This window comes from Eschrichtius robustus, chromosome 19, assembly GCF_028021215.1.
Source record: "Eschrichtius robustus isolate mEscRob2 chromosome 19, mEscRob2.pri, whole genome shotgun sequence".
In the NCBI taxonomy this organism is placed as follows: Eukaryota; Metazoa; Chordata; class Mammalia; order Artiodactyla; family Eschrichtiidae; genus Eschrichtius; species Eschrichtius robustus.
Genome location: NC_090842.1, coordinates 59,436,962 through 59,457,481, shown reverse-complemented (window position 1 = coordinate 59,457,481; position 20,520 = coordinate 59,436,962). Strand labels below are relative to the sequence as shown.

Genomic DNA, 20,520 nt, shown 5'->3' with positions numbered 1-20,520 from the left:
AGCAGTGGGGTGTTTCCAAGGCCCCAGGGTATTTTCTGCTCCTGATAATTCCTGGAGCTTCAGGACCCCTCCTGACTTGTCACCCTCTGTTTCTCTTTTCTCCTCCCCAGAGAAGCTGCAGCAGCCCTGGATGGCAGCCAGAACCTGGCCCCCGTGGAGCATGTGGACTCCTTGAATTTGACGTGCATTTCCCCAAACAACGATGTGACAGTCTGGTGGTTTCAAAACCTCGAGGTGATTCAGGAAGGAGATGGACCAGCAATCTCCAGGGATGGCAGGGCCTTCACCATCCCCACAGTCACACGAAATAACTCTGGCACCCAGCACTGTGAGGCCAGGAACCACCTGGGATCCAGGCTCAGTGAAACCCTCATGGTTGACATGGCCTGTGAGTCTGGGTTTCCCTGCCCCATAACAGACCCACCTCTGACCCACACAGTACCTCCCGCTCAACCGTCCACTGGTTCATCCACTGTTAATAGCTTAGAGCAGGGGCTCTACAGACTGCCTGGGTTCAAATCCTGGCTCTGCTATTTCTCAGCTGGGTGACTTTGGGCAAGTTACTTCATCTCTCTGTGTGCCTCAGTTTCCTCATCTGCAAAGTGGGAATCACAATAGTATCTATCTCTTTGGGTCATTGTGAGGATTAAATGAGTTAGTTCATATTAAGAACTTAGAACAGTGCCTGGCACCTAAGTGCTCATGAGGTGCTTATATTAACATTCTACAAGTTCATTCATCATTTATGTATTTAACAGGTGTTTATCGAGCCTTTACCATGTACCCATTTAGGGACTTTCAGACTAGCCCTATCTCAGGTCCAAAGTCAGGTGGAGGTCACAGGACTCCAATCTCCCAGAAATTCCAGACCCCAAACCATAAACATTTGCAGAACTGAAAGAATTTTCAGAGAGCCTTCATTTTACAAACAAGGAAACCAAGGATAAGAAAGGGTAGTGAATAACAAAACAAAAAAAAAAAAAAGAAAGGGGAGGATCTTGCCCGAGATCTCATAGTGTCAGGAGTAAAGATGGGAACTTGAATCCAGTTCCCTCTCTCTCTCTCTTTCCCCTCCCCTTCTCTTGAAAACTATATTACGAGCTCCCACTGTGTGCCATGTATGCTGAATGTTATTTGAGTCCAAGCGGTGAACAGACAAGCATCCCTGTCCTCATGGAGCTGACATTCTACAAGGGGCAATGAGGGACACAAGACACAACCGTGATGAGACTAGTGCAATAGTTTGTTCGTTCATTCATTCATTCATTCGTTCACTGGGCAAACCTTTATGTTGTATTACTGCGTGCCCTCCTCAACGTGCGGGGTTTCCAGCTCTGAGCTAAGTGTCCCAATTAGGACACTTTTCTCTTGGTACAGACGGCCCTGCCACCCCCACCATGACCTCTCCAGACTCAGATTTTGTGACCGGTTCTAACCCCACCCTGATCTGCCTGGCCATCTCCCAAGCCCCTGCACAATACACTTGGAGCATCAGTGGGGTCCCCAGGGCTGAGGGCCAGACCCTTTTCATTTCCAGTCTCTCCAGGGCACGCTCGGGCATCTGTACCTGCAAGGCTTCAGACTCTAAGTCCAGCTTGCACAGCAGTGTGGACACCAACATCACTGTCACAGGTATTGCTATGGTCTGAATGTCCATCCCACACCTCAAAAAAAAATTCCTATGTTGAAATCCTAACCCACAAGGTGATGGTATTAGGAGGTGGGACCTTTGGGAGGTGATTAGGTCATGAGGATGGACCCACATGAGTGGGATTAGTGCATTTATAAAAGAGGCTCCAGAGAGCTCCCTAGTCCCTTCCACCATGTGAGGACCCAGTGAGAACCAGGGAGAACGTCTTCACTGGAACCTGACCATGTTGGCATCTGATCTTGGACTTCCAGCCTCCGGAACCGTGAGATATAAATTTCTGTTGTTTATAAGCCACCCAGTGTGTGTTTTGTTATAACAGCACAAATGGACTAAGGTATGAAGCCAGGGTTGAGGGTTATTAGTTAAAGGTGAAATCTCCAAAATTAAAAAAAGAAAAAGAAATCAAGAGAAAAACCATTCCTTGCCCCAGGACTTTGTTAATAGAGTTTTGTTTGTTTGTTTTGTTAATGTTTTTAGGATTCTTTTCTTGGCTGTTCCACTTACCGATATATTCAGCAAGATTTCTCTAACCCATATTATACAAAATACTTTTTTTTTTGGTTTTTATAAATTTATTTATTTATTATTTATTTTTGGCTGCATTGGGTCTTTGTTGCTGCGTGCGGCTTTCTCTAGTTGCGGCTAGCGGGGGCTACTCTTCATTGCGGTGTGCAGGCTTCTCATTGCAGTGGCTTCTCTTGTTGTGGAGCTCGGGCTGTAGGCCTGTGGGCTTCAGTAGTTGTGGCATGTGGGCTCAGTAGTTGTGGCTTACAGGCTCTAGAGCGCAGGCTCGGTAGTTGTGGCGCGCAGGCTTAGTTGCTCCGTGGCATGTGGGATCTTCCCGGACCAGGGCTCGAACATATGTCCCCTGCATTGTCAGGCGGATTCTTAACCGCTGCGCCACCAGGGAAGCCCCAAAATACGTTTTTACATTCTTAATCCAACAAAGCGACTTGTAATTGGTAGGGGCTGCTTTTTAAAAATATCATATGCCACCTTTTCATATTTTGAGTAAATTGCACAGTAATTGTAGAAAAGGTAAAGTAGGCAGTGGAGCTTCCCAGAGACAACTACATAGCTCCTATAATCCCCCTATTTTCATATCTACATTCAAATATATGTAGCTTTAAACAAAAATAGTATCATACTCTACTTACCATTTTAATTTGTTTTTAAACTTTAATCTTCTAATCTTCAATATCCATCTATGTTAATTAATATAGAGCCACATGACATCCTACATTTGGATTCTTTCTTTTCATTTTATTTTATTTTATTTTTGCCCACACCGTGCAGCTTGTGGGATCTTAGTTCCCCAACCAAGGACTGAACCCGGGTCCTCAGCAGTGAAAGCTTGGAGTCCTAACCACTGGACCACCAGGAAATTCTCTGGACTGTTTCTTTATTGAACACATACTGTATATTCAGTGCGAAAATAATTAGACAATGGAGATACTTTTTTAAAGGAAATGAAAATGGAGGAAAACCCTACTATTCCAGAGGTGACCACTGCTGGTACTTTGGTATATCATCTGACAGATTCTTTCCCTGTTCCTATTCCTATAAATTAATAAAGACACGTGCATTTTCTGCTACAAAAGGAGAGTGTACTATGCATACTGTTTTGCAACCAGCTTTTTTAGTTTAACAAAATTTCATGAATGCTGCTTTAGAACAATACAGATTGATGTGCAGTGCAGCTTTTATATACTATGTGTATTTCCTTAATGGGTAGGGGGTAACCAGCTCGGCCAGCATCCAGCGATGGACCAGACAGGCCACCCTTGTGGGATTTGTCTGGTCTTTCTTTTCCCATTTGTGTGACAAAATCATCTAACTCCAGAGTCTGAAAGGGCCATTCCAGCCCTAAGATTCAAGGCTGCTCTGCTTGACCTCCAATTTCATGTTTATTCAGTGTTTTAAAATTTCCAGAAATGTTTCATCTCTGAGAGAGCACACTCTAATCTCTTAAAAATATATTTATGGGCTTCCCTGGTGGCGCAGTGGTTGAGAATCCGCCTGCCAATGCAGGGGACACGGGTTCGAGCCCTGGTCTGGGAAGATCCCACATGCCGCGGAGCAACTGGGCCCGTGAGCCACAATTACTGAGCCTGCGCGTCTGGAGCCTGTGCTCTGCAACAAGAGAGGCCGTGATAGTGAGAGGCCTGCGCACCGCGATGAAGAGTGGCCCCTGCTCGCCGCAACTAGAGAAAGCCCTCGCACAGAAACGAAGACCCAACACAGCCAAAAATAAGTAAATAAATAAAATAAATTTAAAAAATATATATATTTATATAAAATCAAGAAGGCATCACATCAGGTTATCTGGCCTCCACCTTCTTTGTGGGGTGAGGTTGACCATTGTACCACACGAGAAGACCAGAATTTACCAGGAGCAGATTTATCTTATTTCCAGATTTTAAAAAAACGTTGGTATCAGAGTCATTTGGGGATGAATAATTTTTCTTCTCACTTGCACTTTCACCTTCTGAGATCCTTCATTTATTTGTATGTCGTGGTTGTGACTTAGGAGTGTCAAAGGATGTCATTTCACAACGCATCTCAGCATCCGTGTGGTTCAGAGAAGACACAGAGGATGCATCTCAGCTGTGTGGAAAGTCACCCTGGGTGTGATGTCAATCACGGAGGAAGGAAAGGGGCATCTCTGAGCCTCAGTTTCCTCATTAACAAAAAGGCGATTTTAATAGCCCTGATCTCATAGGGTTGTTACGAGGGTCAAACAAGGTCACACGTATAAAGTATTTAGTACAAAGTATGTACTCGATATATGAAAGGTCTTCTTATTGCTTGCTCAGTTTTATCACCTGTAAAATGGGGTTAAAACCCATCCCTCCTGAAGTATAGGTGTGAGGATTAAATCAGATTATATCTGTAAAGCACTTAGCACTGAGCCTGGGGTATATCTGGTATTCCAGAAGTGTTTATTTATTAAGTAAGTATATAGAAGGGATGATCAATGGATGGATTGGTGGGTGAATGAATGAATGAATGAATAGATGTGTTACTGTACGAGGTCATATGGACCCCCACTTGGGCTCTAACCAGGCTGAGACCCCCGCCTCAGCGGGGAGGATTCTTTTTCCATTTGGGTTTGCACAGCCAAAAAAGGAAACCAAAGCTGAGATTAAAGCAGCACAAGCTTTATCCAACAGCCAGAGACTGGAGAAGCCAGAACTTAGTTCACAAATCAACTTCTTAACCTTAACGGTGAGAGGGATTTGCCTTTTTTTTTTTTTTAATGAATTTTATTTTATTTTAGTTTTTTAACATCTTTACTGGAGTATAATTGCTTTACAATGTTGTGTTAGTTTCTGTTGTATAACAAAGTGAATCAGCTATATGTATACATATGTCCCCATATCCCCTCCCTCTTGGGAGGGTGGGAGGGATTTGCTTTTAAGGAGTAAGGACAAGGCAGGGAGGAGTGAGACGAATGATGGGGAGGCATAGGCAGTAGTTTTCTGGGAAAGAGGCAGGGCTTTCCTGGAACGGGGGTGTTACCCCTTTACTGTCCCTTTTTGATCTCTGCCTTCTGGTCATGGCCGTTGGGGTAGGTGTGTCATTTAGTTTGCTAATGTAGTAAAATCAGCATAGAATGAGGCTCGGGTCTGTTGGATGTCAGACTCCTCACCATCTTACTTTCATCTGGTTCTGTGTTTTTGATTTTGTTTTTTTTAATTTTTATTAGAATATAGTTGCTTTACAATGCTGTGTTAGTTTCTGCCATACAGCAAAGTGAATCAGTTATACATATACATATATCCACTCATTTTTAGATTTCCTTCCCATTTAGGTCACCCCAGAGCATTGAGTAGAGTTCCCTGTGCTATAAGTAGGTTCTCATGAGTTATCTATTTTATACATAGTAGTGTATATACGTCAATCCCAATCTCCCACTTCATCCCAACCCCTCCCCACTTGGTCACCATAAGTTTGTTGTCTACATCTGTGACTTTATTTCTGCTTTGCAAATAATAACATCGCTTAGATGAATTTATTTGGTTCTATCTGGTTTTTGGTTTTCTCTTCCTATAGCTTCCTTTCTTTGTGTCCAGACCCAGTGACTTAAAGACATTATGTTAGTTCCTGTTCAAGGGAGGGGTAGGTGGGTTTTGAGCAAGGGTCTGGTGGCAACTCTGGCAACAGATGGATAGGAGCATGTATGGACCGCTGAGCAGATAGATAGATGGTGATGCTGGGCAGGCTGAATTAAATGTCCAGGTTTTTGTTCTACTCTTCCAGAAGAATTTGGCTGAGGAGCACAAAGGAAAAACACCTAGAGGCTGAGGTATAGAGAGAAACAAAGAAGCAGTTACTTAGGAAAGGAAAGCACGCACTCAGAGAAGAATGCCGGCGTCCTCGCCTGTGGGGAGCACCCGAGGGTCTTTCTGACCCCCCTTTTAATTTCATTTTAGTTCCTTGAATGGGTGGAGGTGTTTTCAGTTAGGAGTGGGGTATTCATTGTTGGGAGGATGGGGTGGGATCTTGATTGCACCTGGTTACATCAGCTTCCACTATTGCGGGTCTGGCTCCTGAAGCCACTGCACGTGAGCTCTAAGAGCCATTTACCCTTAAATTTTTCCTTCCTAGTCAAGCGCCGCACGTGGAAGGCTGTAGAGTGGTCATTTGCAGCCTGTGCATTTTTATTGCGCATGCTCGGCCATGCTCTGCAGGTTTTTATGGTCAGGGTTCCCTATTCAGGTGTCACAAAGTTTAATCAAAGTCTAATTTATGTTCTTGTTGCTGATGCCATCCCCTCCATGCTTCATGATCTTGTTCAGTGCAAAACAAGTAGGTGCTTTTGGTTTTTTGTCTAATGTCTATACATGAGGAGACTCTCCTTGGGCCCAGCCTGTTGCCAAAACCTGGCCCTGTTCACTGGTGCCGAACAGAAATGAGGAGACAAGAGTTTTGGGTGAAGTAGAAAAGAGTAGCTGTATTGCTTTGCCAGGCAAAGGGGGCCACAGTGGGCTAATGCCCTCAAAACTGTGTGTCCCACCCTGGAGGAGGTAGTGTTGCAGCAAAAATAGAAATGAAGTTTCCCCTCCCCTGAGAACAAGGAAAATAAAGGGAACAGTGAACAGGCTAGAGAAGAAACATAACCGGGCCTGAAAGAGTTAATCACTCCTAGTTTGTTGTTGTTTTTTTAAACTGTTACTAATCTGTAGTGTCTGCAACTAGATTTGTACTTCACAAAGCTAACCTATTACTCTTTAACACTATGTGAATTACATCCTGCACTCCCTTGTAGCAAATCACCCCTTGTAGCATTTGCATTTCAGAAAAAAGGTCGCAGACCTATAACACAGAGACAAACGGACCCAGTTACCGGGCTGCCTGACGCCAGCTGTGACTGTTTTGAAATAATGCAAGAAGAAGAAGAATGCAAGACCTTCACTACTTTGATCCTTATCATACACCCCTGATTTCAAGCCCCCCGTATAAAATCTTCTCCGATTCCCAGAGGTGGGGGGGGGCACAGTTCTTGAGGCGCTAGCCTGCTGTGTCTTCCCTTCTGCCTGGCAGAAAGATAAAGCCATCTCTTTCTTCCTCCAAAATCTCTGTCTCCGTACTTCCGGCATCAATGCACAGAGAAGCCGGGATTTCGGCAACAGTAGTGAGGAGTTTTCTAGTGTTCAAGAAGCAGGGCATGATCAGCTCGTGGACAATTCTCCGATTGGTTGGCATCAAAGTGAAGTTTCAAGCATCATCAACCTGGTTTCAGCCAGTCTGGGGTCTACGTGCTTGCGGCCGGCAGTTTTCAGCTGGTGGGGTCTGCTTCCTGTAACAACAACGTAGGAATGTGTCAGGCCTTTATCTCTATCTTTCAGGGAACTGGGAGTTTGGTGATTCTGCAGTGTGGCTGGTTTAGTCTAATTTGTTACCAGTTCCCCAGCCAACAGCTATTTTTTGTTTCTGCATCTTTACATTTCTCAATCGTTAACTTTTTTTTTTTTTTTAGCTGCGTTGGGTCTTCGTTGATGGGGCTTTCTCTAGTTGCGGCGAGCGGGGGCTACTCTTCGTTGTGGTGCGCGGGCTTCTCATTGCGGTGACTTCTCTTGTTGCCGATCACGGACTCTAGGCGCGTGGGCTTCAGTAGTTGAGGTGCATGGGCTCAGTAGTTGTGGCACGCGGGCTCTATAGCGCAGGCTTCGTAGTTGTTGCACATGGGCTTAGTTGCTCCACGGCATGTGGGATCTTCCCGGACCAGGGATCGAACCTGTGTCCCCTGCATTGGCAGGCGGATTCTTAACTCCTGAGCCACCAGGGAAGTCCCCGCAATCATTAACTCTTGAGTCAGCCTTTTACTTCAAAGGACAAGGACACAGGGGCGTGTACATGGTTTCAAGTCGTATCTTTCTTGCCTCAGTGGGACGGTGGATTTGTGGGTAGGATGGAAAGGAGGGAGGGAGGAAGGGAGGGAGGAAGGAAAGGAAGGAAGGAAGGAAGGAAGGAAGGAAGGAAGGAAGGAAGGAAGGAAGGAAGGGAAGGAAGGAAGGAAGGAAGGAAGGGTGAACCATTGGGTGGATAGATGTATGAATGGCTGAGCTGGTGGGTAAATAGATGAACTTATGGACAGGTGATTGGGTGGACAGATTAGCCTATGATCTGTCAGGACTCAACATTTCTACCTCTTCCTAATTTTCCTGCAGAGACACTTCCCCAGCCCAGTGTCACAGCCAGTAACTTAGCCCCAGCGGAGCATGTGGAATCCAGCAGCCTGCACTGCTTCCCCCCAGGGAGCACTGTGGCCCTCCAGTGCTAAGTCAGCGGCCAGAATCTCTTCCCTGGAGGCTGCAGGGAGCTGTCCTCAGACCATAGGACACCGACTCTGCAGAACATCACGGGGAACAGCATGGGGCTCTGCCAGTGTGAGAGCTGGAACTGAGCCACCAGCAATATCAGCAACCCCATTCTCGTCAGAGTCATTTGTGAGTTGAGGGCCTTGCTAAAGGATGGGTGGGGGTACCCCAGAGCTGTGGCTGAGCAGTGAAGCAGGGGCTGAAGTCCAGCTGGTTCTGGTGGCCAAGTTGGTGGTGTCTGCCCTAAGGCAGGGGACTTTTATTATTTGCATAAAGGCCTCATATTGGTTGGGGGTCCTGTTTAAGTCTCCCCAGGCCAGAGGTACCCCGTCCCATTATGAGACATGTTACCGACTTCCCAGCAGCGGATCCAGCTGGGCATTTAGGAAAGCTTGCAAACCCCATGTGCAAGGACGTGAAACCCTAGCTCCACCAGCAATAAACAAACTCCACTGGGTGGGAGATTAACTCACGGATCTCTTTTCAGCACCCAAGTAGGTCCTCAGTAAATATGTGTTAAATGTATGAATTAATGAGCGTGTGGCCTTGGGGAAGTGGTTTTTGTACTCCGAGCCTCAGTTTCCCCATTGTTAAAATGGGAATGATAAAACCTACGCTGTAGGATTTGGTGGAGAGTCAAATGAATGAAAGCATTTACAGTACCTGAAAATGTATCTGGCACATTGTAGGAGCATGGTAAATGATAGCTGTTGTCATTGCTAATTAATGCATGATGTTTGATTGACTCTTAATTATTCAATAAATTGAAAATATTTAGAGGCTGACTGTGCACCAAAGCACTGTGTTAGGTCTGGGGTGTGCAACAGGAAACAAAGCAGATCCCTGGTCCTGTCCTCCTGGGGTTTCTAGTCCAGTGGAGGAGACAGACCTGTCCCAAGACAGTGGCAGCCCAGAGTGGGCAGGGCTGATATGGGGGAATCTAGGAGGCTGGAGGAAACCCAGCAGGGGTGCTTGACCAAGCCTGGGGGTCAAGGAAGGCTTCCTGGAAAAGAAGACCTGAAAGATGAATCTGGAAGAACCAGGTGACAAGGTTAGGCATAATAATGTTCTAGGTGGAGAGAGCAGCTTGTGCAAAGGTCCAGAGGCACAAAGTAGCAAGAGAGATCATGGAAATGCAGAAAAATAGGAGTAGAGGTGAATAGAGTGAAAGATGAGTCTGGAGACTCAGGGTTGTATCATGCAAGGTCTTGAAGTCCTTGCCAATGATTTGTTCTTTACCCCTAAAGGCACCGGAGAGCTTTGGAAGGGTTTTAAATAGAGGAGTGACATGGTCAGATTTGCATTTTAATATTTGCATTTAAATATTCTCTAGCCTGTCATGCTGAAGACGGATTGGGGGAAATGAAAAGGCCATTCCGGAGGCTCAGTAACAATTAGGAGGATAGATGATAAAGAATGAACCAGGGGGAGGACCACAGGGAGGGGATGGAGGTGATGCATCCTGAGGCACAAGGGAGGGAGGACTGATGAGACTTCTCCATCTCTGGCCTTAGTGATGGGATAGAGGGCGGTGCCACCTTCTGAGATGGGAAGCCAGAAGGAGAAGCAGCTTTTGAGGGAAGACACTGTTTTAAAATATAGTATGTTCATTTGGAAATTTGAGGTTCAGTAAGGCCAACAGATCTGGAGACAATTGCCATTGAAAAGATAGTTTGTTACAGTTCACAAAAGGAGGGGGCGCACTACACCACGAGGGCTACATGGGGAAGCACCAGGGTCAGCCAGGAGGCAGAGGAAACTGTGAGCAAGATTCTTTACTGCGGTTTCTGTAGGAAGAAATGGGGGAGACAGAGTAAGCAGGTTTAGGATTGGCTAGTTTGAGTAATCTCAGTGGGTTCTGGGGGCATAGAGGCTGTCCCTCGTTGTCTGGGACCTGCCCCAGGGTGGTTAGGGCACATAGATAGTAGCCTGGAGTGTGACAGATGATAAAGGAGGTGATTCAGGTGTGGGCTCTGGTTTGGTTGGTTTGCATTTGCAAAACTTGCTCGTGAGTAAGTTATTTAATATCTCTAGGAATTGGCTAGCCCTGGGAGGGGCAGTCCTCCCAGGATTCAAGTCCTCCCCCACCCCCCAAAAGCTCCAAGATGTCAAAGCATCAGAATATAACAAATAAAAGACATGGTTAATACGGACACCAAGTTCAGCGTTGGACCCGGTGAGCTTGGGGTGTTACGGAGACATCCAGCATCCAGCAGGTAGATGAGTGTGGAGCTTAGAAAGAGGAGTTGACTGGAGAAGTCAGTTTGGGACTCAACACACTGGGGGTGGTGATTTAAGCCTTAGGAGTGCATGAGATTGTCTTGAGCGGGGGTGTATAAAATGAGAAGGGTAGAAAGCCAAGGAGTGAGTCCCGGGGTCCACCAGACTCAGGGCTTCAGCGGAGGAAGAGGAGCCCACAGAGGGATTGACAGGGGGTGGTCAGGGGCAGGGAGTGGAGAGTAGTATCTGAGCAGCCAAGGGGGTGGGCTTGAGAGTTATTTAACCAACATGTGTTGAGCACCTACAGTGTGGCAGGCACTGTGCTAGGTGCTGGGGACACAGGAGTGACCACAACAGACAGAAGTCCATGCTCCATGGCACTGACATGCTAGTGGGAGGAGGAAGACAGTAAACAAATAAGCAAATAAAAATACAATGTCGGGTGGTGATTGGTGCAAGGACGAACCAAAGTGAGAGCAGAGAGAGTGGCAGAGAGTGGTCAGAAAAGTCTTTTGAAGAGAAGACCCGGAGGAAATGAGGGAGCATGCCACGTGGATATTTTGGGGGAGAGGAGATTGCAAATTCCAAGGCCTGGAGGTAGGCGTGTGCTTGGTGCCGTTTGAGAAGCAGCAAGGGGGTCAAGGGTGAATGAAGTAGAGTGAAGGGGGAGAGTGAAAGAGACGAGGTCTGCCTTCCCACAAAAGAGGTAATAGGGGCAGATAGCACAGGGCCTGTGGGCCGTTGGTGAAGGCTTTGGCTTTTACTCTGTGTGAGATGGGAGACAAGGAAGGGCTTTGTGCAGAGGAGGGATGACATGTGACTTAGGTCCGGGTAGGGACTGAACAGTGTCCCTCTGGCTGCTTGGGGGAGAATAGAGTGCAGAAAAGCAAGAGGAAAGCAGGGAGAAGAGGGACAATCAAGTCTCAAATGCTGTTGTCCACTGGATGGGGATGAAAAAGTGTCCTGGGGGGACAATGGCCCCACAGGCTCTGATGAGACAGACTTTCCTCTTCCCGGTGGCCTGACCCTCTCAATTCTCTGCAGATGGCCCAGACCCTCCCATGGTCAACCCTCCAGACCCAGAGGACAGGGTTGGCCAGCCCTCACCCTGTCCTGCTTTGCTGACTCAAAGCCCCCTGCCCAGTACCGTTGGGAGGCCGATGGGAAGTCAGGCCCTGCCACTCAGCACCTGGTCATCCCTGAGGTCTCCCTGGGCCAGGAGGGCAGGTATACCTGTGAAGCCTCCAACAGCATCACTCACCTTTGCAGCTCAGCCAGTGGAAAGATCCGGATCTCAGGTGGGTGTGGAGATGTCATGGTGACAATGGCTCAGGCTCTGTTGCCCTTATATAGGTGGTGTTGGGGTTTGTGTCAGCCATACACTATCTCAATAAAGCTGTATAACCCCTCCCCCAAAACTCAGTGGCTCAAGACAGTAAACATTGATTATGACTCACAAATCTGTGGGTGATTCTCCTGGACTTGACTGGATCACTCATGCATCTGTGGTCAGCCGTGGGTTGGGTAGGTGGCTCTGCTGATCTTGGCTGGGCTCTTTCACATGTTTGGGGGCTGGCTGGTGTAGGATGGCCTAGGCTCTTGGTATCTCATCCTCCAGCAGGCTAGCCTGGGCTTATTCTCATGCATAGGCAGGGGTTGGAGAGAGAAAGAGAGAGAGAGAGAGAGACAGACAGAGAGATGGGGCGGGGGGAGTATGGAGGGAGGGAGGGAGGAGGAGGTGGAGGAGAAGGAGAAGAAAAAGGAGGGGCAGGGAGAAGAAGGAGGGGAGGGAGGGAAGAGGGAAAAGAAGGAGGAGGAGGAGGAGAATAATACTAATCTAAGGTGAAAGCAGAAGCTGCCAGTTTTGAGGTCTATGCTCAGAATTTGCATCACTTCCCTTCTTCCCATTCTATTGGTCAAAGTAAATCACATGACCAGCTCATTCAAGAGGTAGGAGGAGCTGAAAAGTCACATTGCAAAGGGCATGTATTCAGGGAAGAGCCTAATGGGGACACCTTTGCAAGCAACCCACCAGAGGGCCATCATGGGAACAATGACTGCACGGTGTGTTGGTCTTACAGGATGCACCTGGGAAGCAGAGGAGCTGGGATTGCACCCCAGCCTGCCTCAAGGAAGTTGCTGCTTCCTGCACCAACCATCATTAGCTCCAGGTCATTCAAAGACAATGGCTGTTTGCTCATTGCTAAGACATCTCACAGGCATCCATGAGACCAACATGGTACAAACCAGTCTCTCCCCAACCTATTCCTTCTCTGTTCTTGATGTGTCTACTGTTCTAACATCCCCCGGATTCATCCTGGCCCTGGTCATCCATACAAGAATCACAAAAGCACAAAGGTCCCAGGCTCCTCCTAAATGCCTTGTACATACGAACTCATTCACTCCTCCTCACCACTCCGTCAGGGGGGGTACCATCGTTACCTCCACTTTACAGATGGAGAAAGCTGACTTCACAGAGGTGAAGTGACCTGCCAAGGCCACCGAACCTGTGAATGGTGAGGCTGGGATTGGAATTCTGGCTCTAGTCTCTATCTTTCATGCTCTTGGGAAGCCATGCTCATTTGTCCTTCCCACAGCGGCCACCTTGGTCCAAGCTACACAGGTCACATGTGTCACCTGGACACCTACAATAGCCTCTTCCTCACTGGTCTCCCTTTTCCATGGTGCCATCGTCCTGCCCTGCCCAACATCAACTCTGCAGCCAGAGTGAGCTCTTATTATTTTATTTTGTTTTATTTTCTAGGTAATATTTGATTTCTATTTAACTTTCTCTCTCAAGTTCTTTTTTTAAATTAATTTTTATTGGAGTGTAGTTGCTTTACAATGTTGTGTTACTTTCTGCTATACAGCAAAGTGAATCACCTATACAGAGTGAGCTTTTGAAAGTGCAAGTCGGTGGCCTTGCTCTCCTGCTTAGAGCCCTTACATGTGTTCCCATTGCTCTTAGGACACATTCAGAACACTCAGGTGACCACCAGAGCCTGATGTGGTCTGGTTCTGCAGGCCTTGGCAGCCTGTGACTCCACTCGGGTCTCTGCTCTCGAACTCCTCTGGTTGGAGCCCGCTGTGTTCTCCTCTTGCCTCATCACGTCACTTCTCATCTCTATTGCTCCCCTGCTGATAGATCCGGTCCAGGCTCACGGCTTTAAACACCACCCATATGCCGGTGAGTCCTGCATGTATATATCCAGCCTGGTCCTCTCGGTGAACTCCTGGCTCATATCTCCAGTTGTCTGCTTGACGCCTCCACTTGGAGGTCTGATAGGAATCTCCAATGCGGCGCAGCCCAATCTGCACCCCCTCACACTCCTCAAAACCCACTCTACCCACTTCTTCTCCATCTCATTGGATGGAAACTCCATCCTTGCAGATGTTCAGGTCATATATGGACTCCAACTTCTCTCCCTCCCCATGTCCAATCCCACTGGCTCTGCCCTGAAAATATATCCAGAACCATTTCTCACCTCCTCCGTGGCCTCCACCCTGCTCAAGCCACCACCATCTGCTGCGTGGCCCATGGCAGTCACCTCCTCATTGTTCCCCCAGTTTCCACTCTCGCCTCCTATAGTTTGCCCTTCACACCTCTAAACTCAACTCTTATCATCGCGGTGCGTGGGCCTCTCACCATCGCGGCCTCTCTTGTTGCGGAGCACAGGCTCCAGACGCGCAGGCTCAGCAATTGTGGCTCACGGGCCCAGTTGCTCCGTGGCATGTGGGATCCTCCCAGACCAGGGCTCGAACCCGTGTCCCCTGCATTGGCAGGCAGACCCTCAACCACTGCGCCACCAGGGAAGCCCAGATATTCTTTTTAGTGACATCTACCTTCACTAACCTATTTCAGATTCTAAACTAGCCCACTCTCCTGCTCCTCCTTGTCTCTTCTGCTCTGTGGTTCCTTTCCCTGACCCCTGCTCTTATCTCCTTCTAACACAGTAGATGGTTTACTTAATTATCATACTGATTTTTTTCTTAATACTTTACTTTTTAAAAAAAATTTTTATTGGCGTATAGTTGATTTACAATGTTGTGTTAGTTTCTGCTGTACAGCAAAGTGAATCAGCCATACATATACATATATCCACTCTTTTTTAGATTCTTTTCCCATATAGGTCATTACAGAGTATTGAGTAGAGTTCCCTGTGCTATACAGGGAACTCTATACAGTAGATCCTTATTATTTATCTATTTTATATATAGTAGTATGTATATGTCGATCCCAATCTCCCATTTATCCCTCTTCCCCTCCCCCCGGTAACCATAAGATTGGTTTTTACATCTTTAACTCTACTTCTGTTTTGTAACTCAGTTCATTTATACCATTTTTAAAAATAAATTTATTTATTTATTTTTATTTTTGGCTGCATTGGGTCTTCGTTGCTGCGCGTGGGGCTTCTCTTGCTGTGGAGCACAGGCTCTAGGTGCGTGGCTTCAGTAGTTGTGACTCATGGGCTCTAGAGCGCCGGCTCAGTAGCTGTGGCGCACGGGCTTAGTTGCTCCACGGCATGTGGGATCTTCCCAGACCAGGGCTCGAACCCGTGTCCCCTGCATTGGCAGGCGGATTCTTAACCGCTGTGCCACCAGGGAAGCCCCTTTTGTACCATTTTTTAAGATTCCACATATAAGCGGTATCATACGATATTTGTCCTCTTTCTGACTTCACTCAGTCAGACTGATATTTTTTATCATCAGTCTCCCTGTTAGATGGTCAGATCCATGAGGGCAAAGACCATGTTTGTCTTGTTGCCTGCTGTGTCCTCAGCGACTAGAACAGTTTGCTGAATGAATGAATGAATGCCAGTCACTCTGCCCAGGAGACTCACCCTTTGACCAACCGATCTTGGATTCGACATTTGGATCTCAGCTTAAATGTCATTACCTCCAGGAAGCATTCCCTGATTACCCCAGGTTAGATCTCTCCTCCTGTAAGAGCCTCACAGAGCATCCCATTCTGCTCATTTATCACAGTGGCATGAGTTTAATGATACTTATTTGCCGCATTGTGTGTTTTCTGTCTCATTTCCCTCCTAAAGTGTAAGCTCCAGGACGGCAGGGATTTCTGTCTGCTCTGTTCCCTGCTATATCTCCAGTACCTAAAAAAGTACCTTGCACACAGTAGGTGCTTAATAAATGTCTGTTGATTGGGGAATAAATATGATCCCCAGAAGCTGAATAATGGAGGGGTTCAGAGTATGGGTTCTGGCATCAGTATGTTTCAAGTTATAACTCTACCACATGTGCAATCTTGCTTGGGTAGTTTAACCTCTATGTGCCTCAGTTTCTCCCTCTGAAAAATGGGGATATTAACAAAGCCTATCTTACAGAGTTATGTTGAGCAATAAATGAGATCATATAGTTTACTGGTCATTATCACTGTTAGCCATGACTATTATAACTGTTATCTGGTCCTTCTCTGGGCCTCAGTTTTCCAGTCTGTAAAATGGGGGCGGGGGGGGGGGGAGAAAGGGCACACAAAGGGCATGACCAGCTCAGAGGACCTGAAACTCACCCTTGTACCTGCTCTCTCTCAATCTCTCTCTGTCTGTCTTTCTCTCTCTCTCTCTGTTTCTCTCTCCTGCAGAGGCTCCAGAGAATGACCTGCAGCCGGCCTTGCTCAGGACCGCCATTCCTGGTGGGGGCATCGCGGGGATCACATTGGGTGTCCTGATCGGAGTGGCACTCACAGGGACGGCCGGCTACTTCTTCGGGGTCTTGAGGTCCCAGGTATCAGCTCTGGGCTCTTCAGTGGTCACAGAGCTGGGACTGAGTGTCTGGGGAGTTCAGAGGGGCCTGCAGTTCTGGGAGCTGTGTGGGCAGCAAGCTGGGGTATCGACTGGGGTTGGTCTGCAGGGGAGGAATGTGCCCCAGGACCTGGAGACCAGGACTGGGGCTGGGGGTGGGACACTTCTCACTTGTCCCAAGTTTAGTGTAGTGATTAGATCTTGGGCTCCCCAGTTAGCAGAAGTGAGCTCAAATCCTCTGACATCACCTTCTAGCAGTGGTGATCTTGGAAAAGTGACCCAACTCCTCCTGCCTCAGTTTCCTCATCTGTGAAATGGGGATAAATGTATCCATAGGATTGTCTTGACAGTTCACTAGCAACACTGGGGCTTAGCCAGTGTCTGCATTTGGTAAATGGTCACGAAATCTATTATTTTTAATAACATTGTTAAAGTAAATGTCAAATTATAACTAACACTTATATAGTGCCCACTAACTTCTAGCTATTACAATGTTATATTACATCATTGTTAATCATTAATATTGCTAAATTACAAAGAGCTAACTGCACCAGTCATAGTTCTGGGTTTACTCATGAAAGCCTTCCAACAGCTTTAGGAAGAAGCTGTGCATATTATTCTTTCCAGTTGAAATGGAGGCTCACAGAATCAGAGACTTGCCCAGGGTCACCCAGGATCTGCACTTGACCTCATATGCCAAGCTGCCGCACATGCAGAGAGACCTGGGTTCAAGTCCCTGCTCCACCATTTCTGGGCTTTTGTCACCTTGGATGAATTCTTGTATATCCCCTGGGTCCTTTTATACTGCATCCTTCCTTTTCTCATTTATACTGCTCCTGCTTTTCCTACACAGTGGGCACAAAAAGTCAGTGGTACAAAACTGAATTTCCCGGGTGCTCCAAGAAGACTCAGCTATATGACCCTGGAGAAAAACTTCACTCTCCCCTCTGGGCCTCAGTTTCTTCATATAGAATAGATGAGAGCTAGACAGGAATCTCTTTTTAAACGGAGTAATCATTTTGAGTAGGCTTCTTCTCACAGTAAGTTTTACAAGTTTTGTTATCCTCTAGGACAAAGGGCACAAGCCCCATAAACTCTAGGCTTCTAAATGATCAGGGTTTTCATCACAAGGTAAGCAATTCCAATAAACATTTCCAATGGTGACTGGACAGGGTACCAGTTAGGATGCATTCCACTGCAAACAAAAGATAACCTGGCTCACAGTGGCAAAACCCATAACTGTTACTTTACAAGGTGTCCCAGGCCTCAGTGAAATCCTTCCATTCATCCCTCCATCCTCAGTTTGTTGAATATCCTCCCCAGCTTGCTACCTCATGGTCTCAATATGGCTGCCTCAACTGTAGGTATCCTGCCCTCACACCACATCATTGTGGTAGGCAGAAGAGATGCCCATGCCCCAGTCTGTGAATATGTTATGAACCTGTTACATAGCAAAAGGGACTTTGCTGATGTAATTGAGGTTACAGACTTCAAGATAGGGAGAAGAGTAGCCTGGATTACCCAGGTGGGCCCAGTTGAATGACACGAGCCCTTCAAAGCAGAGAATTTTCTCTAGCTGGAAACAGTGAAGAGGTGCGGCAGAAAGGGAAGTGGAGAGATTCCAAGCGTGGGAGAGATTTGTTGCGTGTTGCTGGCTCTGAGACGCAGGCTTCATGTGCAAGGACAGGGGAAAAGCCTCAGGGGCTAAGCGTGGCCCACAGCTGGCGAAATGGGGACCTTGGTCTCGCAACTCCAAGGAATTGGATTCTGCCAACAACCTGAGTGAGTTTGGGAGCAGATTCTTCCCGCAGCCTCTGCAAAAGAGACCAGCCGGCGACGGCTTGATTTCAGCTGAGAAACCAGCTGTGCCAACCTGGACTTCTGACCTTCAAAACTGTGAGATCATGAATTTGTGTTGTTTCCAGCCACGAAGTTTGTAATCATTTGTTACCTCAGCAGTAAGAAACTCATATGGTTATTTAAATGCAGGAAGCAGGGGATGGCTCCTTGGGACCCTGCCTCCATTTTTTCAGAAGTTAATTAATTCCCAGGAACCTCTAGATGTCTGTGTGTTTCACCCTTTCACCTCCTTCAGGTTGTTCTGGATACTGTATCGAGACTCAGACCACCCGATTTAGTCCTGCATCCATGCGCACCCCAGCACTCTGACTCCCTTGCCCTGATCCCCATCACTTTCTAACATCATAGATAATTCAGTTATTTATTATGTATCTTGCTTATTGTTTGTCTCCCTCCATCCCTCCCCCATCCTTGCATAAAATGTAATTTCTTTAAAAGCTGAGGTCTATATTTCATTGCTAAAAGCAGTACATGTTATCATCTAATTAGGACAAACTTAAAATTGGGCAAATGATGCATATTATATGAAATCAGTATTGTAAGGCCTGCTTTTGTAATCAAAACTGAGAGATTGCAGAACGCTGTACCGGTAAATATCCCTCCCCTTTCTAATACCGTGTGTTAACCTGTTTTCACGGAGTGGCTATTCAGAATTGGCAGGTTCCCACATTCTATTCAATTTAACCAATATTGGCTTGTTTTTTTTCCTAGAGAAGGCTCGGTTTTAAAACATTGTGATACTGATACAGGGAAGTTGATACAGTATTTGTATCTATTTTTATGATTTTTTTTATTGGGGTATAGTTGCTTTACAATGTTGTTAGTTTCTGCTATACAAGGAAGTGATCAGCTATATGTATACATATATCACCTCCCTCTTGGACCTCTCTCCTAACCTCCCCTGCCATCCCACCAATCTAGGTCATCACAGAGCACCGAGCTGAGCTCCCAATAAGCACCTAAAATAGTACCTGGCACTAGTAGAGACAAATAAATCTTTGCTGGGTGAATGGGGGGGGGGGCAGCCCTAGGGCGGCAATATGGGTTGGAAGGTCAGCAGAAGTCACGCATGGGAAGACACAGTCGTGAGCCAGCCTGCCCGGCTGAGACTGTTAGGTGAGGGTGTGGAGGTGGGAAACACCTGGGTTTATTTTCACCTGTTAGAAAGAAAGTGGAAGTTGGGCTACAGGAAGGAAACAGAAAGTCCTTCTTTCTTGTAGGGGCAGGAAAAGACAGAACCTGCCGTGGGGAGGGGTGTGGGTAGGTGGGGATTTAGGGAGAGAAAACCTTGTTCCTTATGAAGGGGCAGATTTGAGAAGCCCACTCCAATGGCAGCTGTGTCCTCTTGGGGGGGGCGGAGGGGAGGAGGAGAGGGGGCCCCAGGGCGGGTGGGACAGAGCAGAGGTAGTCAGGAGAGAAGCCTGGCTGAGGAGTGGGTGGGTGATCAGAAGACTCAGATTTTTCGGGAAGAACAGGATGGATGGTGGAGACCTTGAATGCTGACTTGTCTACACCAGGTGCCCTCAGCCCAGGAGCCATGGAGTTTGGGAGTGTGCGGGGGTAATGTGGTCACAGGCGTTGATGGATCTGGGTGTACAGAGGAGATGAGACTGGAGGTCTCCAGAAGCCACATTGGGACCTTGGAAGGCGGTGCTCGCGGAGGTTAAGAGGCAGGTAGACCAGAATCCCTGGCCTGAATCAGGCAAGTCATCACAACTCTGTAAGCTTCAGTGTTCTTAAATGAGATGGAATAATATTATTGCTTACCCTACTCTACTTTTCATTTTTCCACAGCATGTATCAAATTCTAATATCCCACATAATTTACGTACTTGTTATGTTTATTGTTTATTGTCTCTTTACCCACTAGAGCAGTATTTTCTGTCTGTTTTGTCCCCTGCGTTCTCCCCAGAGCCTAGAGCAGGTGCCGTTGGTGCTCATGAAGTGTGTGCTGAATGACTGAGTGTATACTCTTCCTCACAGGGGCCGCTGTGAGTATTACACCACGCAACAGTCAGAACACCTAGATGGGATTCGCACGTACTGAGCGCTTATTCTGTGCCAGGCGCTGTTCCCGGTACTTTCCCAGCGTTAACTCCTTTGATCCTCACAAGTTTCTTGTGAGGGGAGATTGTTGTTTATGTCCAGTCTGCAGATGAGAACATTGACATACACGGGGTGACATAACTTTCTAAACAAACCACAG

The 20,520-nt window shown here is 47.1% G+C and overlaps 1 protein-coding gene across 1 annotated transcript in view; it reads left to right on the top strand.

Annotated features, from left to right (window-relative positions):
• The first annotated feature begins 1,397 nt into the window (after window positions 1-1,397).
• The window catches only part of CEACAM20 (CEA cell adhesion molecule 20), a 42,259-nt gene continuing 23,136 nt past the window's right edge, over window positions 1,398-20,520 (top strand). The window contains 8 exon segments of the mRNA XM_068527145.1: window positions 1,398-1,632; window positions 8,326-8,604; window positions 11,740-11,790; window positions 11,793-11,993; window positions 12,777-12,934; window positions 13,720-13,882; window positions 16,295-16,539; window positions 19,832-19,976. Coding sequence (XP_068383246.1) covers window positions 1,398-1,632; window positions 8,326-8,604; window positions 11,740-11,790; window positions 11,793-11,993; window positions 12,777-12,934; window positions 13,720-13,882; window positions 16,295-16,539; window positions 19,832-19,976 — 1,477 coding nt within the window.